The sequence below is a fragment of the Pezoporus wallicus genome, unplaced genomic scaffold (genome assembly GCF_028554395.1).
Source record: "Pezoporus wallicus isolate ANWC-B61680 ecotype Strahan unplaced genomic scaffold, APGP_CSIRO_Pwel_v1 contig_11517, whole genome shotgun sequence".
NCBI lineage: Eukaryota > Metazoa > Chordata > Aves > Psittaciformes > Psittacidae > Pezoporus > Pezoporus wallicus.
The window spans coordinates 5,208-23,399 of NW_026636551.1; the positions used below are offsets into that span (position 1 = coordinate 5,208).

At 42.7% G+C, this 18,192-nt stretch overlaps 1 protein-coding gene across 1 annotated transcript; it reads right to left on the minus strand.

The window, feature by feature from the left end:
* Positions 1 to 385: 385 nt before the first annotated feature.
* Positions 386 to 18,147, minus strand: LOC130594585 (phagosome assembly factor 1-like). Its single transcript, XM_057400571.1, has 3 exons — positions 17,978 to 18,147; positions 10,813 to 10,895; positions 386 to 1,596 (listed from the first exon to the last, which is right to left on the minus strand). Exons 1-3 carry the CDS (start codon positions 18,039 to 18,041, stop codon positions 1,453 to 1,455), a joined length of 291 nt encoding a protein of 96 aa, XP_057256554.1. The 5' UTR covers positions 18,042 to 18,147; the 3' UTR covers positions 386 to 1,452.
* Between the last annotated feature and the right edge of the window lie 45 nt (positions 18,148 to 18,192).

Sequence of the window (18,192 nt, forward strand, 5' to 3'; positions counted from 1 at the left end):
AAAGCAAAGAAAAATAAAAGTGGCATCTTGATTTTTCCAGTGCTGCTGAGCAACATCAAAAACAGTCAAACAAACTTGAAAACAGGCATTTACAGCTACACTACTTTTTAACAGGTCCTGTTGCTCACTTCTGAACTGATCCTATAGATTTTCTTCCATAACACTATCTGAAAACTATAAAGTTTTCATAGCACTGTATGCATTTGCAAAGCTTTACTCTTCATAGTTAAAATACAGGTATCGCTAGACCACTGAACCACAACATACCAGAAAAGATTGGTTAGTTGGTTTGTTTTAAACAAACCTAAAAGCACATACCAGAAGCAGTTGTTTTTCTTCTTTCTTAAAAAAATAAAAATAAAAAAAAAATTAAAAACACTGTGGAGAAAGGTGAGAGGAAAAGCTCTAGCATAGTTCTTGGAATACTGGGTGTTGAAATGACAGACCCTTAAACACTGGAGCTGAAGAGACATGGCATACATTAGTTATAGCACATCAAATACGCTACAAGATTGAGACACTTCAAAACACATCAGTAAGCAAGTCAGGCACTTGAAGTGATTATGCCAGTTTTGAGCTCAGTCTCCTTAAGAATTAAATATATTTTACACAGCAGCTTTCACTTACACTGATAAAGGCTCATCTGACAGAATTTAACATATTCTCTTAAGAATTGTAAATTCACATAAGCAATCCAAATAATTCAGTTCTAAACCCTGATAAAAATAAAAATCCCATTATTACAGGATGACTTCATGAACAGAAATCACCATAAGGCAATTCCAAACTGAAATCTGGCAAAAAAGCATTCACTTGTCCCCCATCTGAACACAATTTGAACTGAATATTGTTCTTCAAAATGTGCATTTTTATAGTTAATATACAATAGATTTTGAAAAAGAAAAATGCAAACATACCATGGTGTTACAGGTTATTACTAGAGAAATAAGTACTTCCAACAACTATTAATTTGGATTGCTATTCAATAATTTTATATATACATTTAAAGCACAGGAAGAGCTCAAGTTTCAGCTGACAGCACACTGCTACACTCATACAGTCATTTGGGGGATAGGATCACAAGAACAAAAACTCATCCAGAACAAACCAAAGTCAATGCAGGAGGCAGTTGCTCACGACAGGCCTGAACGTGGCTTTCTAGGAGAAAGCATGCACTCACACCCACATGAGTACTCTGTGAACTCTGAAAACTAAGAACAGGAGGAAGCAGCTTCTGCTGCATCTTGTCTCAAGACGGACAAGTGAGACCACACTGGACCATTATACTCCTATCGCACTCTTACGGTCCCCAGTACAATGGTAAAGCATCTTAATCCTATAAACAATGATTTAACCCTCAAACTGACAAAATGCAGTTCATTAACACAAGAGAGCACTATAAATAGCAAATTAAATGCCTAAAGGAACCACATACTTATTCTCCGTTAAGCATCAACATATCCTAGGATTTTGGTTTACATTGTGTGGTTTGCAGGAAGGGTGTTTTACTACCTTAAGTCTCTGATTGAAAGCATCAAACAGCAGTTTGATTCCATCCTGAGTCAGGTTAAGGATAAGGTCATGGCTAAGAGGTGACTGTAAAACAAAAACAAAAACAAAGTTAGACTTTTAATTTCAAGGCTCCTTTGTTAAGATATAGATGATTCTATGATTCTATAAATTGGTTACTTTGGAAAAATAAAGCATCCTTAGAAAACAAACACTGTTCAATGAATGAGCATAACAAAAATACATTCGGCCAAACCTCTCAGCCCCTCAGTTTCCTTATGAAAACAAATTGCCTGCGTAAGATCTACAAGAACTCCCAAAAGGATAGTTGTCCATTGCTTTAACTGGGGGCAGGGGGGATGACACCAAACTCACCTTGAAAATTAGCATTCAAAGTTTAGCATCAGAGACATCATGCAGGAACAGTCTGTTGCATTCTTGGCACACAAAAATAACAGCCCATCTCACCAAGTCTCACAGCAGGACCAAACATACACTTGACAAAAGGATGGTGAGAGGGCTTTCCACTTCAAAAATCAAATACTGTCACAGCCTTTTTCAGGCCTCAAAAGGAAGCCTTTAGACTCTTCTGGTGGGAATTTAGGTTTCCTTAGTTACTGTGAATCATAACAACCAAAGGCTTAATCTGCAGTCTGTTGAGTCAATAGGAGACATTCCACCGGCTTCACTGGTGTCTCTATAGGCTCTGCACCCTCTCAGTCTGCCACGACACTGTGGAAGCTGTTAAATCCTGTACTGGTACAATCCATGTGTACACAATCAGGCCCTAATTCAGCTATTTGATCATGTGCCATCTAAAGCACATTTTCTTTAAAAAGTTCTATCCTCCATGACTGTTGCCTGAGAGGAAAAAAAAAAAAAAAAGAAAAAAAAAGGAATCACACTTAGCAGTTACCTAGCAAAAGACAGAATGGGGATGAGACATCTGGGGCATATACAGGCTTCTAATGCCAGCAGCCACACCATACAGCCCTTTTCATGAATTAAGCACAAGCCATCTTAAAAACTGTTCTTTCCTCTTTGCTCTTCTGGGAGAAGGTTTTGGCTGTCAGAGGTCTAATTTTCATCCTATGTTCTCTCACCTGTTTATTGTCACATGATCATTGTCTTCTAGCCTCAATACTTTCTGTGCATTCTCACATGTGTCCTACCCAAACCATACATTGAAGTTATCAAATCCTAGACTTCATATTGCTAGGTCAAAACAAACCATGGGCTTTCAATCCTCTGTGATGCAGATTTCCCATTCCCCTTGGTCACCCCAGTAGCTTTTCCTGAAGCAGGTTCAGTTCAAGCTCATCTTTCTTGGAGCACCAGTGATCTGGTGTACAAGCTGTCTTCCAAATGAAATCTTCACAGCCTCTTGCACAGTGGCATCAGCACTTCACTACTGCAGGCAAACCTTTATGATACTGTGTAGAACTGAAGCAGCACTGTAATATAACTATGAAATAAAAAGGTCTAATGTTGATCCTGATGGTCTTTTTAAAAAATCCTTTATAAATCTAATTTAGAAAGGCTACAGATAGAGAAAAAAAAAACACTGGTCATATTATATTTAAGTATACCAACAGAGTTCTTCTGATATGGGGTATGCTCTGCATTTCACTGGGTTCTAAGCAGAATGTTCTTAAAGTTATTCCAAAATTAATGAGGGCATTACAAGTACTTTTGAGTGAGTGGGAAGAAAAACCCAACAAAAAACAACATCTGAGGAAAAGCTTGATAATTGCAAATAGCAAATAGCTTCTGATCTATGTTGGCATACTTTCTAATAGAAGAGTTTCAAGGGCACACATTTAGTTTGTGTGACTTAATATACAAAATAGAACCTCAAGTATGAAAGATGATGCTGGGAAGCAACAAGATAGTCCTTCCTCAAGGAAGGAACATAGATATGTGGTTACACTGCTAATCTACATAAAGCTGGAAAAAACAGCTATCACTGAACAATCCTGTCAACACAAATCCAGAGGCTTAGGAAAACATAAAAAAAATAATTAAATAAAAAAAAATTAAATACCCCACTTAAACTGACCAAAAAGGAGACAAAATTCTTTAGTCACAGAAAAGGGTTCATCAAGCTTTTTTGGCACAGTTTGGGTATCCCATATATGTCAAGTTTAAAAGAGAGCAGTGGGCAGATCTAATTGCATTTAATCGTAATATAAATTTTTAAAAGGAAATACTTGCCACTGGAGTTCCAGGATCAGAAATTCAGTGCTTTACATGCAACAACTTTAAATAACATTTGATCACTATGCTCAAAGGTACTTTTTTAGAACGCAAAGAGGAAAGACTTCAAGACTATTTAAGTATAGTCTAACTACATAAAAGTTGTGCATGGCAAAGTTTAAATAAAGCTTTGAATATTCTAAGGTCTGCAGCAGCAGCTCTTTGTGCTCAGCTGCTAACAAAGTGCATGATGTTCTGCATGCAGGTGAGGATATAGTCAGAAAGTCAACTGCAGTCCTGAGTGGTATGTGGAAAAAATTGCACTGGTATAAGAAACTGAATCAGAATAATATACAGGAAAAAAAAAACATCATCAGCACAACTATTCCACAAAGTTAAGAACAATTATGTTGTTGGACTATGCAGACGCTGAAAACATCAGTTTGCAGAGAAAAACTCTAACACCCCCCTCAAATAGAATAAAAAAAGCAATGTACATGGTCAAGCACAATGCAGCTTTCCAAGAGGCATAAAAAGCCACACAGCAGTATACCTTGCTTTTCAGCACTGGACCACTAATCCTTCTGCGATTCTACAAACCTGAGAGGATCAGGAATCTCATAATTTATCTAAACAAACCTAGAAATAATTCTGGAATGCCCCGTGGTAAGAAAACCTAAAAAACTCCAAAGCATACAAACACCAAGGAATACATTTACTGCCAGACAGATGCTCCCATGCATTAATCATAGAATCAACTAGGCTGATCATCAAGGCCAACCATTACCACAGGACTGCCAAGACCACCACTAAACCATGTCACTGAGGGCCTCATCTACACAGATTTTGAACACTTCCAGGGACGGCGATTCTACCTTCCCTGGTAAGCCTGTTCCAATACATGATCACCCTCTCTGTGAAAAAATTTTTCCTAACATCCAGACTAAACCTCCCCTGGCACATCTTGAGGCTGTTACCTCTTGCCCTATGGCTTGCTACTTGGGAGAAAAGACCAATCCCCACCTCACTACAACCTCCTTTCAGGTAGGTGTACAGAGCAATAAGGTCCCCTGAGCCTTCTCTTCTCCAGACTAAACAGCCCCAGTTCCCTCAGCTGTTCCTCATAAGACTTGTTCTCCAGAGCCTTCACCAGCTTTGTTGCCCTTCTCTGGACCCATTCCAGCACCTCAATGTCTTTCTTGTAGTGAAGGGCCCAGAGCTGAACACAATACTCGAGGTGCAGTCTCACCAGTGACGAGCACAGGGGGATGATCACTTCCCTGGACCAGCTGGCTATGCTATTTCTGATACAGGCCAGGGTGCTGATGGCCTTCCTAGCTACCTGGGCACAAGCTGACTCATGTTCATCTCCATCAATCAGCACCCCCAGGTCCTTTTCCACAGAGCAGCTTTCCAGCCACTCTTCCCCAAGCCTGGAGCGTTGCATGGGGTTGTGGCTCAAATGCAGGACCCAGCACTCTGCCTTGTTGAGCCTCATACCACTGGCCACAGCCCATCGATCCAGCCTGTCCAGATCCCTCTGCAGAGCCTCCCTACACTCCAGCAGATTAACACTCCCAGCCAACTTTGCGTTGTCTGCAAATTTACTGAGGGTGCACTCAATCCCCTCATCCAGATCATCAATGAAGATATTAAACAACACTGGCCCTAACACCGAGCCCTGAGGGACACCACTAGTGACCAGTTGCCAACTAGATGTGATGCCATTTACCACCACTCTTTGGGCTTGGCCATCCAACCAGTTTCCTACCCAACAAAGAATCCACCTATCCAGGCCATGAGCAAACAATTTGTCCAGGAGAACACTGTGGGAAAGAGTGTCAAATACTTAAGTCCAAATAGACAATGTCCACAGCCTTTTCCTCATCAACCAGGTGGGTCACCTTATCACAGGAAATCAGGTTGGTCAAGCAGGACCTGTCCTTCATGAACTGGGCCTGATCCCTCTGTTTTCCCACACATGCTTTATGATCTTACTTAGGATCAACTGCTCCATGACCTATCCTGTCACTGAGATCAAACTGACAGGCCTGTAGTTCCAGGGTCTTCCTTCCTGCCCTTTTTGTAGAGAGGCATCACACTGGCCAACTTCCAGTCCTCTGGGACCTGCCCACTAGACCAGGACTGCTGATAGATGGTGGAGAGTGGCTTAGCAAGCTCCTCTGCCAGGTCCTTCAGCACTCTTGGGTGTAACCCATCCAGCCCCATAGACTTGTATATGTCTAAGTGGAGCAGGAGGTCTCTAACCATTTCTTCCTGAATTACGGGGACTTCAATCAGCTCCCCATCTCTGCCATCCAACTCAGGGCACCGAGTACCCCAAGGATGGCTGGTGTGACTAGTAAATCTGAAGCAAAAGCAGCATTAAGTACCTCAGCCTTTTCCTCATCCTCAGTCACTAGGTTTCCCCTAGTATCCAGCAGAGAACGGAGGCTCTCCTTGGCCCTCCTTTTATTACTAGTTGTCCTGGGTTCAGCAGTAGCAGTCATTTTTTCTCCTTCTCAGTAGCTGGTACAGTGCTGTGTTTTTGACTTTCAGCCTGGGAACAGAGCTGATAACACCAATGTTTTTAATTGCTGTTTAGTAATGTTTAGTCTGACCAAGGACTTTCTGAGTCTCATGCTCTGACAGGGAGAAGGGGAAGCCAGGAGGAAGCAGAGACAGGACACCTGACTCAAACTAACCAAAGAAGTATTCCACACCACAGAACATCATGCCCAGTATATAAACTGGGGGCAATTACCCAGAAGGGCTAGATCACTGCTCGGTCAGGCTGGGTATTGGTCAGTGGGTGGTGAGCAGTTTTATTCTCTTCCCTTGTTATTTCACTTATCATTATTATTATTGGTGGTAGCAGTAGTGGTTTCTGTTATACCTTAGTTACTGGACTGTTCTTATCTCAACCCGTGGGAGTTACATTCTTTCGATTCTCCTCCCCATCCCTCCAGGAGCGAGGGAAGGAAGGTGGGGGGAGTGAGCGAACAGCTGCGTGGTTTCTGCGTGACAGGCTGGGCTTAAACCACAACAGTTCTTTTTGGTGCCCAACATGGGGCACAAGGGGTTAAGATAACAGATCTGAGTGGAGTGTGTCTAATCATATTTGTGATAAGCATTTATTGTTTTGGATTAATAGTCACTCATCACAATGTTGATTTATTGGATCTCAAAGTTGTTGCTCTTGATCTCGAAGTCTCAGCATGTCGTACCTTACTTACAGCCGGTATTTGCTGTGTTTGTGTTTATCAGCTGGGCGCCTTGGGCTAAGGTTCTCGTTTCACTGCACTTTATGGTCATGACTTTTAATACAATGGAATCATTGATCATGAAACTGATCTGGCTTGTGTTCCCAGTGTGGTCACCACCTCTATACCTTGGGAGGTATATAATGGAAGTGTATGGCAATTACACATCTTTTTTCCCCTCCTTGGGTGGTCAGCCTATGAGGGAGACATTCCCACACACCCTAGCGACAAGTAGAGCAGATACTCAAACTACAGATACTACAACAGTGTCCTGAGTTCAGCAGTAGCAGTCATGTTTCTCCTCCTTGGTAGCTGGTGCAGTGCAGTGTTTTGACTTTCAGCTCAGGAACAGAGCTGATAGAGATGTTTTGGTTTGGCCAAGGACTTTGTGAGCCTCATGCTCTGCCAGGCAGGAGGAGAAGCTGGGAGGAAGCAGAGACAGGACACCTGACCCAAACTGACCAAAGAGCTATTCCATACCACAGCACGTCATGCCCAGGATGTAACTGGGAGTTAGCCGGAAGGGCTGGGAGACTGCAGGGTTGGAGGAGGTATCGGTCGGAGCTTGGTCGGGCTTGGGGGGCGAGTTATCGGTCAGCGGGTGGTGAGGTGTTGTATTCTGTTCCCTTGTTATTTCCTTTATCATTATTATCATTGGTGGTAGCAGTAGTGATTTGTGTTATACCTTAGTTACTAAACTGTTCTTATCTCAACCCGTGGGAGTTGCATTCTTTTGATTCTCCTCTCCGTCCCTCCGAGAGCAGGGGGAGGGCAAGAAAGGGGGGAAGTGAGCGAACGAATTACCTGACTGGGTTTAAACCACGACAAACAGATAACACAGCAACTCCAAACACAGCAGCTACACCAACCCCAGCAACAAGTACAGCAGGTACTCAAACTCCAACTGCAGGCGACAGCACAGATACTCCAGGTCCAAGCACAGCAGCTACACCAGCCCAAGTGACAAGTACAGTAGCATCATTTGAGTTTTGAAGGGACTTTGGGTACCCTTGAGACCTCCCTGCTGATTGTGATGTGGATCACCATGCTGGCACACATACAGAGTGTGTTTTATCCACGATCATTTTGTCTGATCTCAAAAGTTAAGTGGAGTCATGTTTGGGTCTTGTCTAGGATTAGACGACAATATAGGAGGACAAAGAGATTTTCCCAGAGGCTGGACAGTCACAAGTGGCAGTGTGTGTGGGACAGTATGGGCAAGTATCTAGTCCATTGGGCCCCTTCAGTGCTTTGGAAGCATCAGAGATGGAAGGCAGCTGTATGGAGTCCCCAACGAAAAACTGCTGAAAGTGAGGGTGAACTATTTTGAGCCTGGTGGACCGATGACACCTCAGGCCATCAGGGCAGAGATGCAACATATAGATGGACTGATGATCAAGGGGTGGACTTAGTAATGGACACCATTGCCCAGGTTATTCACGAGTGTGAAACATGCTGCAATTAAGGAAGCCAAGCTATTAAAGGCTCTTTGGTACAGAGGACAATGGCTGAAGTACAGATATGGGGAGGCCTGGAAGACTGACTACATCACAGCCTCTCCGGCTCTGAAAGACTGTTACAAGAGATAGAGCCCAACATCATTGACCGGATGGACTCAGCAGCTTTATAAGGATTGGTCCATGCACTAAGCAATGATCTCTCTCTCTCTGCGTGGATGTATATATATGTATATCAATGAGATAAGTGACAGTATATTGAAAATGTGGGATCTGAGCATGACATGAATGGTATGGAATAAGGGGTGGATACTGTCCTGGGTTCAGCAATAGCAGTCATTTTTTCTCAGTAGCTGGTGCAGTGCTGTGTTTTTGACTTTCAGCCTGGGAACAGCACTGATAACACTGATGTTTTTAGTTGCTGCTTAGTAATGTTTAGTCTGACCAAGGTCTTTCTGAGACTCATGCACTGAAAGGCGGAGGGGAAGTCGGGAGGAAGCAGAGACAGGACACCTGACCCAAACAAACCAAAGAGGTATACCATACCACAGCACGTCATACCCAGTATATAAACTAGGGGCAGTTACCCGGAAGGGCTAGATCACTACTCGGATCGGGCTGGGTATAGGTTGGCGAGTGGTGAGCAGCTGTATTCTCTTCCCTTGTTATTTCCCTTATCATCATCATTATTATCATTGGTGGTAGCAGTAGTGGTTTGTGTTATACCTTAGTTACGGGACTGTTTTTATCTCAACCTGTGGGAGTTACATTCTTTTGATTTTCCTCCCCATCCCTCTGGTTGCAGGGGGAGGAAGGGGGGGGAGTGAGTGAACAGCTGTGCAGTTTCTGGGTTGCCAGCTGGGCTTAAACCACAACACTAGTAGATTTGAAAAAGTGCTTTATTAAATACAAGGAACTAGTTTTTCAGTTTGCAATTCAGTCATCATAAACCCCATAAATCTACATAATGCAATTGAATTATCCTTTTTTGCTTCACATCAACTATGTACCCAGCATTAAACACCAGAGTCTAGCTTGTTCCTTAGCCACTCGGCATTCACTGCAAACACATGGGCCTCACTCAGTCTTTTGGTACAAGCTGACATTCTAGTACTTTGCCTTTTTCCTGATGCAAAAATCAGTCATCTACAACACATGAATATCTTCTGATTGATATTCATTTCACATAATACACATTCAGAAAGTCACAATCCTCCTTTGTCCCATCTCTTCCACTTCCTTCATTTTATTTCATCTAGCTGAAAAGTTTCACTTCTAGTCCCCTTTCTGATGGAAGTCAAACTTACTAGGAACTTAACGTTTAGTTAAGAAGAACAATTAAAACATCTATAGCTGGTTTAAATTAGTGCATTCACTTTCTGCAGATCCAGAAAGTATGGAAGCCTTTTCAGGGGATTCATCACCACTGATGAAAACAGAAAGTAGCAAGTGATTCGGTACTTCAAAAACACTGCAATTCTTGACAACGATAATATCAAAAGACTAGAATTAAATTATCCAGATAACTACAGAACATTTTCCTTCTTAAAGGAAATCAATACTACCCCACCACGGCACATATGTCGTGGTTTAAACCTAGTCAGTCAGCTCATTCATTCACTCCCCCCCCCCCCTTCTTGCCCTCCCCCTGCTCCTGGAGGGACAGAGAGGAGAATCGAAAAGAATGCAACTCCCACAGGTTGAGATAAGAACAGTTTAGTAACTAAGCTATAACACAAATCACTACTGCTCCCACCAATAATAATAATGATAAAGGAAATAACAAGGGAAGAGAATACAACACCTCAGCACCAGCTGACTGATAACTCACCCCACCCCACCCTACAGAACACCAACCCATACCTCGTCCAACCCCGCAGTCCCCTAGCCCTTCCGGGTAACTCTCCATTACATCCTGGGCATGACGTAGTATGGAATACTTCTTTGGTCAGTTTGGGTCAGGTGTCCTGTCTGCTTCCTCCCGGCTTCCCCTCCTCCCTGGCAGAGCATGAGGCTCAGAAAAGTCCTTGGCCAGACCAAACATTTGAGCGTCAATCAGCTCTGTTCCCAGGCCGAAAGTCAAAAACACAGCTCTGCACCAGCTACTAAGAAGGGGAAAAAATGACTGCTACTGCTGAACCCAGGACAACATACAAGACTTATACCTGTTAAATCACTGCACTGTGGTGAGGATTATTACACTTAACATGGAACTTCTAAAAGCTACACCTCTGATGTGGTAGCAGTAATTGGGTAATTCAATTTCAAATAGCTCCACAATTCATACAATACATATGTTAGCATGACACCATATCAACGTACACCCCAATGCCTTAATTCTGCAACACAAGGAGGTAAGTGACCCAGCCAGACCATGCACTACTCACCTGCTCACTGTAGAGAACCTGGATGTTTTTGATAATGCGACAGTGTCTCTGAAGGATTGCTACAGCCTGAGCCAACGGCATTCCTGTGAATAAAACCAGTTGGATTTTCTCAGTTCCAAGACCAGCTAACAGTTCTTTTTAACAGAAAGGTTACAGATGAGGTAACACCCGCCATCAACAAAGAGGACATTACAACAGAAAGGTATGCAACCAACAAATAAGCCTGCCTGACTCACTCTATCAGCACAGACTTGTTTCTTCAAACAGAAGTATCATTATTTATCTACCAGTTTGTAAAGCATATATAAAAGTATCTCTAGCCACAAAATTAAACAGCAAAGCTCAGGTAGAAAAAGCACAGATTTTTATGCAATCCATGCATGAAGTTTTCTAATTCTGGGGGTCAACAGTCCAGTAACTGGTAAACAAACTGCACTAGAACTGGCTAGAACACTCCATTACACATTCAATAGGCTACCAGACCACATCATATGGCAGACCCTCTAATAAGCTTGATTAAGTACTGAGTAGTCCTAGAGGATAGATACAAATACTAAAGCAGAGTAATGATTCCCGTTAGACCTAACAGGCCACATTACCTGCTGATACAGCTACATTCATGTCAAGGAAGGATCTTTATCTTCTTAGTTTACTAAACAATTTGGTTCAATTTAAGTAATACACTTAAAAGTCATTCACCCTCTAACACAATTTCAAAGGCTATTTTTTGGTAGGTTTTGTTGTTCTGGGTTTTTTTACTTGATTGGATTTTTTTATTTTTTTGGGGGGATTTCCCTTCAGTGTGTATCTTATCTTTACAGCTATAAGTTTTTGAAAGTGGAATAAAACAGCTGATTATGCAGAAAGAATAGCTCCATACCATCTGTCCTGGGTTCAGCTGTAGCAGTCATTTTTCTCCTTCCTAGTAGTGCAGTGCAGTGTTTTTGACTTCAGTCTGAGAACAGTGCTGATAACACAACAGTATTTTTAGTTCTTGCTAAGTAACGTTGTCCTGGGTTCAGCAGTAGCAGTCATGTTTTTTTCCTTTGTGTTAACTGGTATGACTGCTACTGCTGAACCCAGGACATTATCCAAAGAATACAACACCTCACCACCCGCTGACCGATAACTCGCCCCCCAAGCCCGACCAAGCTCCGACCGATACCTCCTCCAACCCTGCAGTCCCACAAAGGAAACAAACATGACTGCTACTGCTGAACCCAGGACAAACGTTTACCCCAATCAAGGACTTCTCAGTCTCATGCTCTGCCAGCGAGGAGGGGCACAGGAAGCCAGGAGGAATTAGAGACAGGATACCTGCCCTGAACTACCCAAAGGGGTATTTCATAACACAGCACATCATGCCCCGTATAGAAACTGTGGGGAGTTAACCGGAAGGGGTAGATCGCTGCTTGGGTCAGGCCGAGTATCAGTCAGCAAGTAGTGAGCAATTATATTCTCTCCCCTTGTTAGTTCCCTTATCATTATTATTATTGGGAATAGCAGTAGTTTTGTATTATACTTTAGTTACTGAACTGTTCTTATCTCAACCTGTGGAATTTACATTCTTTCAATTCTCCTCCCCATCCTGCTAGGGCGGGGGGAGTGAGCAAGCAGCTGTGTGGTTCTGAGTTACCAACTAAGCTTAAACCACAATACCATCTCATCCTTTATTGCACTTAAATTCTCTGCTGCTTTTCCAAATGAAACCTGAGTGTGTTCCTGGATTCAAAGCAGGCCTTTATAAAGAGAGGTTATGAGCTCATAATTGTGAAGTTTTATTTCCCTATTAATCATAGAATCATAGAATAGTTAGGGTTGGAAAGGACCTAAAGATCATCTAGTTCCAACCCCCATGCCATGGGCAGGGACACCTCACCATGGCACCCAAGGCTCTGTCCAATCGCTGCAAGTAAATTTAGATTAGTTATCTGACATTTTATTTACATTCCTTGCCCTGCTCTTCTTTATTTCTAGTTTTTAAACATTAAGAAAGATGCCTTGATTAGGTAAAATTTGCCACAAGAACTATACATTTATTGAGGTAACAATTCAAGAATTCAAATTTTTAGTTATCAGCTGCACCTCTCAAACTCAGACTGTACATCATGTTCCAAAGCAGCTTTCAAACATTATCTACAGTACCAAAATGAGAAAGTTCCCTTTGTCTCTCCATATATATACATGCCTGTCATACCCATACCTTGCAGCTTTTTTGCAATTATGAAATAAAATCTTAGCAAAACAGGGTTATAGATAAGAGCTACAGTAATTAAATTTGAAAATACTATATACAATTGCTCCTATCAGATTTTTTTCACATTAGCCTAGAAGCAACTTTTTTTTGCAGCTAGAAATTATACACCAGATAATGATAGGCTAAGAATGTTGGGGCTGTTCAGCCTGGAGAAGAGAAGGCTGTGTGGAAACCTCATAGCAACCTTCCAGTGTCTGAAGGGGGTCTATAAGGATGCTGGGGAAGGACTCATCATTAGGCACTGTAGTGATAGAACAAGGGGTAAGGGGTTAAAACTTCAACAGGGGATGTTTAGATTAGATATAAGGAGGAAGTTCTTTACCGTGAGGGTGGTGAGGCACTGGAATGGGTTGCCCAAGGAAGTTGTGAATGCTCCATCCCTGGCAGTGTTCAAGGCCAGGTTGGACAGAGCCTTGGGCGACATGGTTTAGTGTGAGGTGTCCCTGCCCACGGCAGGGGGGTTGGAGCTAGATGATCTTAAGGTCCTTTCCAACCCTAACTATTCTACAACTTTATGATTCTATATAATATCAAAAAGAATAGTTACTAGCTTAATAACAGTAATAAAATTTAAATGCACAGAGCCACACAGTAAAGCAGCACTATTTCCTATTACCTAGGAAACAGAAGTTGCCTTGCAGTTTCAGCAGCTGAGTTTTAAAGAGACAGTTATTATGTATTAGATAATATTTTCAAAATGGAACAGAAACACAAACAGCAGGTAGCCAAGATCAAAAATGCTGTTGTGAAAGCTTCACATTTCTTAAACCTATTAAGTGCTATGATAAAAAAAAAAAGTAACAGTAATTTAAAAGCATAAAAACCATTTTCAAAGTCAGTATTTCTAGGAGATTTGCAAGAACATGAGCTCTTTAAAAAAAAAAACAAGAACTTTGGTTGGTAAGTGTGCAAACAGATGGCTCACGTGACTCTCAGAGCTTTCTCAAGCTGCAAGCAAATGGACATGGACCGATTTTGTTCAGCAACTGAGAATCAAGATTTTGCCACACAGCTGCTTAGCAAAGCTGCAATGAGGAGCTTAAGTTCTCCAAGAAAATTTCACAGAACCTAAAACATGGAGGAGCCGGTATCTTCCCTTTGCCTCCATCAGCAGAGAGCCAGAAGAGTAAAGAAACAGAGTTATTTTTCTCCACCCTTCTCACTCACACACACACACACCTCACCCCCTTTTCCTCAACATTCATCAGCCTCTGCAGTCAAGAAGGAAAACAGAATTTTTTTTCCCCTGCTCACCACCAGGCAGGGGGAACAGGGATGCAGTTTCCAGCACATCAGACAGTCAACCAAACCGAGTCGCAGCAAATAATACCCACAAAAATCAGCTCTAGGACTCTCTCATTGCAGACTTTTCCCTTTTCTAAATGCTGGGGGTGCTACAAGTGGCAAAGACACACCTCTCACATGCACTGGTCATGAACAGCAAGGCTTGAAACATTAGCCTATGCTAAGAGTAAGTGTCTTGAAGGGGAGGGGGGTAGAGGAGTGAATAAAGACTAAAAGAGAAGACAAGAAAAATCTAAAAGAAGATGAATTGTAACATGTTATACAGAAAGTGAAACTTAGTAGGAAAAATATAAAAAGCAAGAAAAATGCAAGCATACCTTAGAAGTCATACAAAACTTGAACACTAATACAGCTATAGGCACTATAGAAGCATTTAATTGTTTTCCTTTAAAACAGCAGGAATGTAGCCCAAGAGGTGCAGTGACACAGGTACCTAACTGAACACAAAACTCAGCCTTGCTTGAATTTTTTATGCTCTGATCCCATAGACTCAACACCAGAGCCAGAAACAGAATCCAAAAACTCATGTAAAACAATTTCCTGGCATTTCCCCTCAGTTATCTCCATTGTGGACACAATACTGGAAGCTAGAGTCAGCAGCAGTTCAAGAATACTGCTATTAGCTTTCTTAAGAACAGAACTAAACAAATCACGAGTGGAATACTGCTGGCAGCCACAGCCCAATTTACACCAGCACTTCCAGCCTCGTTACCACCAACACAGCTCAAACAGCTTTATCAACAGGGACAATTTTCATACATCACAAGGCAAAATTAAATATCTTAATACCTAGTCAGCCTCCTGCTCTGTACCAGCAGGACATGCTAATTAGACACATCACATGGTGGCTGTGTTTACTCCAAGAATTACAGCTGAGTTTCCTCCCTCTCACATCTATGAATGCGTGTGCGTGTACACACAGGCAAAGACACAGTGTGTAATTTTAACCATGAGACTGCATTAACAGGCTTTGGGGATTTAAAAAAAAAAAAACAAAAAAAAAACCAAAAAAAACAAACAAACAAAAAAAAACACAAAAAACACACACCCCAAGATCATTTTCCCTTGTCCCTTTTATCATTCTTATAAGGAGAATGGGGGAAACCAGTATTTATGAAGATTGCCACAGTATATAATTTGCGATTGCATTTCTTTTCAGGTAACATAGGCACTAAAGGATCATGAAAGGTTTCACAGAACTAAGAGAGCACAATAACATGTTAGCAGTATCAAGAGATCACAGAGATTTCAAAGGGTGGGACCTGAGGTACTATAATTATCTTCCAAAAGCACTTCTAAACTTCCCTATAACCATCAAGTTTTACTTGACTTGGAAGTCACAGCAGCATAAACAGCCCTTTGTGTTCAATGGGGTCCATATAAACAACTCCAGACCACATCACACCTTTGGTGCAACACAAGCTTGTGGCAGCAGTGCAACAGTGATTTTAGGGAAGAGTCTATCGCCCTGATGTCACAGGTGACAACAGCATCATAAGTCTTGCCAGACACAGGCAGCTGCCATACAAAACCCTGTTTGCATAAGCCAAGCTACTCCCACCATTAACTGTGATCTAGACAAAGGAACAGCAAAGTCAGAAAATCAGAAGAGTCCAATGCTGGTATCTCAATCACTCACTCTGAAAATGCAACAGCTATGGAAACATGCAACAGCATGGAAAACATGCTGAGGCACATGGAAAACAAGGTGGTTGGTGACAGCCAACATGGCTTCACTAAGGGGAAATCCTGCCTGACCAATTTGGTGGCCTTCTATGATGGGGCTACAGAACTGATGGACGGGGTAGAGCAGTTGACGTTATCTACCTGTACTTGTGCAAAGCGTTCGACACGACCATGCGATGTCCTTGTCTCTAAATTGGAGAGACATCAATTTGATAGGTGGACCACTTGGTGGATAAAGAACTGGCTGGATGGCCACACACAAAGAGTTGTGGTCAATGGCTCAATGTCCAGCTGGAGACCAGTAACAAGTGGTATCCCTCAGGGATCGGTGTTAAGACCGGTCTTGTTTAACATCTTCATCGCTGACATGGACAATGGGATTGAGTGCGCCCTTGGCAAGTTTGCCGATGACACCAAGCTGTTTGGTTTGATTGATATGCTGGAGGGAAAGAATGCCATCCAGAGGGACCTTGACACGCTTGTGAGGTGGGCAGATGCCAACCTTATGAAGTGCAATCAAGCCAAGTGACTGATCCAGTCCTACAGCTGGGTCAAGGCAATCCCAGGCACAGCTACACAGTTTGGGCAGAGAAGAGATTCAAAGCAGACCTGCAGGGAAGGACTTGGGGGTGTTGACTGACCAGGAACTGACCAGGAACTGGCAGTGTGTGCTTGCAGCCCAGAAACTAACCGTATCCTGGGCTGCATCAAAAGAAGCAAGACTAGCAGGTTGAAGGAGGTGATCCTGCCCCTCTGCTCTCACGAGACCTCAACTTGGAGTACTGCGTACATTTCTGGTGTCCTCAACATAAAAAGTACATGAAGCTGTTAGAACAAGTCCAGAGAAGGGCCATGAGGATGATCAGGAGACTGGAGCACCTCCCGTATGAAGACGGGCTGAGAAAGTTGGGGCTCTTCAGCCTGGAGAAGAGAAGGCTGTGTGGAGACATCATAGCTGGGAGCACCTCCCATATGAAGACAGATAGGCTGAGAAAGTTGGGGCTGTTCAGCCTGGAGAAGAGAAGGCTGCATGGAGATGTCATAGAAGTCTTCCAGTATCTGAAGGGGGCCTATAAGGATTCTGGGGAAGAACTCTTCATTAGGGACTGTAGTGATAGGACAAGGGGTAATGGGTTAAAACTTAAACAGGGGAAGTTTAGATTGGATATAACTACCACTATCTACTTAAAAACATGAGTCATCTGAAGAATCCACACAGAGTTTCAACTGCACATTTAAGTGGCCTGGGATGCACACCAGCCAAATTTCCAACAGCTACAGAAGAGTTCTTTCTCATCACAGTAAACAGAGCAATAACTGGTAGAGAAGGGCCTCTCACACACATGAAAAACGCACATTATTTATTGGCGGGGAGAAATACTGTTTATCTAACATAGAGAAAAGCTCTCAAAACATTACCTTCTCCAATGTATTGTCGCAATTCAGCAACAACACAAAGAAATTGTAAAACTCAACTCATTTATGAAGGATTTGTACAGAAAAAGCACAGTATTTCAGTATTAGCACAGCTGAAGATGCTGGGTATCACCTGACATATATTCAGGTGACAATCAATACACATGTGCCTCATCTTTTAGAAGTCATTTAAAAAATTGCTAGTCCAAGATGGCAAGGTAAGACAAAACAAAGAAGAAAAAAAAACTAAGAAGAAGAAAACAAAGAAAGCACAGACACTAATGAACAAAGCACAACACGCTGTACAAAACCTGAAGATGAGACTTAAAATTCTTAAAGCTTATAAATTAGTATTTTTAGTGACAGAACAGGCAAGCCTTGACTCTCTCTCTTTCACTCTTACAACTCCCTGAAAGCAGTAAGAGAAACCTTACAGGTCATGAGGAGACCCGAACCAACCCCTCATCCCCACGGGGACGGAGGGGGGGGGGGCATACTTACCCAAGGTGAACTCCCATTGCTCGTTCCCCAGAGACCGCTCGGGCACCACCTCCAGATCTAGCATTGGCTCAGGCAGCGCGGAGGCCGCAGGCTGGCACCGCAGATTACCCGGTCGCTGCGCCGGACCTCTGAGGGAAGCTGGACGGAAGAAAGACCGATAGCAGCCTGCGCCCTGACCCCATAGCGAAACCCCTGATACCGAGTGGAGCAAGGAG